At 56.1% G+C, this 4642-nt stretch overlaps 1 protein-coding gene across 1 annotated transcript in view; it reads right to left on the reverse strand.

Moving 5' to 3' along the window:
- Window positions 1-4642, reverse strand: part of KCNQ4 (potassium voltage-gated channel subfamily Q member 4) — a gene marked incomplete at its 5' end in the record, with an annotated part of 65908 nt that overhangs the window by 5894 nt on the left and 55372 nt on the right. Inside the window, 2 exons of the mRNA XM_004705271.2 lie at window positions 2333-2432; window positions 4355-4575. Coding sequence (XP_004705328.1) covers window positions 2333-2432; window positions 4355-4575 — 321 coding nt within the window. The remainder of the gene's footprint in view (window positions 1-2332; window positions 2433-4354; window positions 4576-4642) is intronic.

A 4642-nucleotide genomic window follows, 5' to 3' on the forward strand; every position in this document is an offset into this window, starting at 1 on the left:
AAGATATGACAAAATAATAATTTATAAATTATCAAAGGTTCAAGAGGGAAGGGGGAGCGGGGAGGGAGGGGGAAAATGAGGAGCTGATGCCAAGGGCTTAAGTGGAGAGCAAATGTTTTGAGAATGATGAGGGCAACGAATGTGCAAATGTGCTTTACCCAATTGATGTGTGTATGGATTGTGATAAGAGTTGTATGATCCCCCAGTAAAACGATTTTTTTTTAAAGAAAAACAATTTGATGGTTGGGGGTCACCACCACATGAGAAACTGTATTAAAGGGTCACGATTCTAGGAATGTGGAGAACCACTGGCCTAGGGAGACTGCCCTGGAGCGGCAGAGGCGGTAAAGCTTCCGGGAGGGCTGAGCTGACTGAAGGCTGTGGGGATGGAGATACAACACAGGCAGGCAGGAGAGGGGACTGACAAGCTTCCAGGCGCAAGATGATTCCCAGGAATCTGGATTGAGGACCGTGGAGGAGAAGCAGGTTGGGGGCACCCTGGGGGTGCTAGGGGCTGTGGGATGTTCATGAAGAACTGACCTGGCAGCTCAGCACTGCTCTGTGCTCACACAATGGGCAAAGACAGGGGGCATGTAAGGAGGGCGGTGGGAGCCGACTCCGGCTTTGACAGGAGCACCAAAGGAAGCAAGTGGTAGGCAGGAGACTCCCCAAGAACGAGGGAGGCAAGACCGGCAGGCCTGAGGTCTCGGGTTGGAGCTGCAGGCCGGAGACAGGGCTCCACATTGCAGAACTTCGGACTGGACCGTGGCTGAAGGCCTCGGCAGATGCCGGTCCCCCTTAAGTGTCGATGAGGGAGCAGCCAAAAGAGCAATGGCTTTCCTTGTTGTTGTTTTTGCCCCAGATGCACTCAATGGAAGAATAAACTCTACAAGACAAACGATTGTGTACAAAATGCACACATCGCTGTCGCGAACATTTTCAACTCAGAATGCCCAACGCCGTGCGGCAGAGTAGAACTGCCTCCACAGGGTTTCCTAGGTCACCATCTTTATGAGGAGCCTTGATGGAGGGCACTGTGGAGTCAGGGTTGGGAGGCTAACCGTACAGGGTCGCTAGGGGTTGGGACCACCACTCGTCTATCAACTTGTCCAGGATCGAAGCCTGCCATATCGACGACAACTCAGTGTACAGAAGACCACCGGCCTCACAATTGACCCCACAGGTGACGTCCCGGTAGATGGAGAGAAGACTGAAGCTGTAAGCGTTTCGTCTGACCTGGATCCACAATCAATGCTCCTGGAAGCAACAGTCAAGCGATCACCAAGGCACTGCATTAGGTAAATCTCCCTAAGACCTTGTTAAAATGTTGAGAAAGCAAAGAGCTTGTTTGGGAACTAAGGTGCGCCTGAGCCCGGCGGTGGTGTTTTCAGACGCCTCATATGCATATGAGAGTTGGACGAGGAAGAAGAATCGATGCATTGTGGTGCTGGCTAGTGAAGAATATTGAAAGTATCGCTGACTGCCGAAAGAACGAACGATTCTGTCTTGGAAGAAGTACAGCCAGAATGCTCCTTAGAGACCAGGATGGCCAGATTTCATCTTACCAACTGTGAGCGTGCTGTCAGGAGAGGCCAGTACCCGGAGAAGGACATCATGCTTGGCAAAGTGGAGGGGCAGCGAAACAGAGGAAGGCCCCCAATGAGATGGACTGACACAGTGGCTGCATCGATGGGCTCAGGCCCAGGGACCACTGTGAGGCTGGCGCAGGAGCGGGCTCTGTTTCCTTCTGTTGTGCACAAGGTCGCTGAGGGTCAGAGCCAAGTCGACCGCACTGAACCACAACAACATGAGAGATGGGTTCTGATCGCTTCTATTCAGGCCTAGTCCTTTATTTTCATTGATTTCACTAAGTCAGTTCCCAACTGTTGTGACCTGTGGTTTGAAAAGTGCTGCTCTGGAAATCCTGGGGAAAACCAGCGGTCTGAGGCCACAACACCCAAGAAGAGAGAGGGAATGTTCGAGACAAGGAAACAGAGACATAGAGATGCCGGCGAAGGGACGGGCACCACTCGTCCACTGCTGGTGGCACAGAGGAGAGATGGAGCAGTGATGGGGACACTCTGTAAAGGACCAGTGATGGGTGCCCCACCCAGGCCTGCTGCCCCAGACACCGTGAATAGCAGCCATATGCTACCTATACTCCAGGGTCTCTGCCAGCCCAACCCCGCCAAGGGTGCCAGGCAGGCCACAGCTGGCGTGCCCGGGAGCTAGGCCAGCCCTGGCCAGGAGGGCAGGCCCCAGATGGGAAGCAGCAATGATGGCAGCCTTGTCGGGGGATGGGGGGAGGTGTCGCCTTTGTTCTCAGTCTCACCTGACGGAGCGGATGACTGTCTTCACAGCGGGCATGACGTCGTCCACGGTCAGCTCACACTGGTAGCTCTTCTCCTCTGCCACGTCCTCTGAGGGGCCCTCTGAGAAGACACATGGGCCCAGGCAGTGGCAGCAGAAAGGGACACTCCCAACCCCACCACCACTTCCTGAGCCACTTTTAGGGGGACCAATGGGGAGGCTGGAGACCCCAGGGTACTGCCTGCCCAGCTGCCACTGTGGCCACTCAGGGCCAGCACCTCCCTGGGGGCCCATGAGGAAGAGCAGCAAGAAACAAATGAGGTAGGCCTGGGTGGGAGTGTACCAATCTGGCACCCAAACTACAAACACACCGCCACCAAGTGGTGCCGACTCACAGTGACCCTATGTGACCGGGTAGAACTGCCCCTGAGGGTTTCCAAGACTGTCACTCTTGACCAAAGTAGACAGCCCCATTTTTCTACTGCAAATCGGCTGGTGGTTTTGAAATTCCAACCTTGCCGTTAATAACCCCAGGAGTAACCGCTATGGACTGGGCTGAGGTACATCCTAGGCCTGGAGGAAACCCTTAAGGGTCCCCTTCAGCAGGATAGTAAGGTCAGGCTCCTCAGTCTTATCCTGAGGCCCATGGGGGAATACCCCATAGCTCCCATGCCCAGCCCCAACCTGGAGGGTGGGGGGTGGTGCTTAAAACAATCCCTGGCCCCTGCTTCCTCCAGCATCCTGGGCAGGGCTCTGTGCAGGCTCCATGGGTAAGTACATCCCTCAGACTGGCATGTGGGGTCTGTCACTTTCCACAAAGGGCCCTCTGAGTCCCCATCAGTGAATGGCATGACAAGAGCAAACACAGCACAGGCAGAGGTGACGTGGCTGGGTCCCCTCCTGCCAAGACCAGTGGGGCTTCCAGTTCCCATGTCCATCCTGGTCCATCCACCCCCGCTTCTCCCCACCCAGAGGCCTGACTCAGGCAAGCTGGGAGGAGAGTCTTCCTTCCAGGAGGGGACATGAGGCACAGAAAGAGGCAGCCCTTGTACAAAAGCACAGTGCCAGGCAGGGGCGGAGAGAGGACCCTCATGCTCAGTTACCACTGAGTCCATTCCAACTCACGGGGGCTCCTGGTGATCCTGTGCGCGGGACAGAACCACTCTAAGGTTTTCGAGGCTGGAACCGTTTGGACTACCCGAGGTACCCCTGGGGAGGTTAGAACTGCCAACCTTCCAGCAAGCAGTCCAGCATGGCCCAGGATTGACCCCACTCGGCTCCCAGGCTAGCTGGGGAAGAGGTAGAGTTGGGCAGGGCAGAAAGCAGGGGCAGACCGGGTTGAGGTTCCCGGCGAGGCCACTGACTAGTGGACACTCGGTTTCCACATCTGTAATGTGGGGATAAAAACAGAACCTACTCCCCAGGGCTGTTGGGAGAGAGAGAGATGAGGAGCCCTGCGTGGGCTGGACAGGGACTCATTCTCATTCTTCCCAAGGTGCAGTACCGATCGACATTGCTGGTACATGGAGCACTTACTATATTCCCAAAGCACTCCGCTCCCATTCCAGGGATGACCTCACTCGATCCTCACAACAACCCCAGGAAGTAGATTCTATTACTGTCTTCCTTTTACAGACGAGGAAACGAGGCCCAGAGAGAGGAGGTGTCAGTGGCAGAGCCAGGCAGCCTGGCTCCAACCTGGTGCTCTTCCAAACCCAAACTCACTGCTCTGGAGTCCTCTCGGACCCGCAGCGACCCTCGCAGACAGGGTAGAACTGCCGCTGTGGGTTTCCACGCAGGTAACTTTTCACAGGAGGGCAAAACCTCATCTTTCCCCCACAGCTGGTACTCTCAGCCACTCCCTCCACAGTCTCACTGGGTTCTAACAGTCTGCAGCCCAGGCGTGCAGGTATGCCCACTTCACAGGCCAGAAGGCCGAGGCCCACAAACGGCCAATCAATCAGTTGCTTAGCTAACTGGTACTAGAATCAAGTCTTGTTACCCCCAGCATAGACTCGGTCCCCTCAGGTTCCCAGGGGCTCACCCTCAGCAGAGGCCCGAGGTTTGAGTCTCAGGGAGGCCCGGAAGCGGGTGCGGTCATTGAAGCTCCAACTCTTCTGCACCTTGGTCGGGCTGGAAGCCTCGCCCACCTGCTCACTGCTCGGGGAGGTGGACAGTGGGGGCGGTGCCAGGTGCTGCTTGGATGGGCCTGTCCGCCGCTGGGAGCTGCTCATTCGGATGCGGTCTTTGATGCCCATCCGGCTGCTGGCAAGGCAGGTCGGGAGGAGGAGAGAGCCAAGTTAGCTGGAGCTGGGGGAGAGGGTCAGGGGGC

Source organism: Echinops telfairi, unplaced genomic scaffold (assembly GCF_000313985.2).
Source record: "Echinops telfairi isolate 266 unplaced genomic scaffold, ASM31398v2 ScPeMD7_7457;HRSCAF=8495, whole genome shotgun sequence".
NCBI lineage: Eukaryota > Metazoa > Chordata > Mammalia > Afrosoricida > Tenrecidae > Echinops > Echinops telfairi.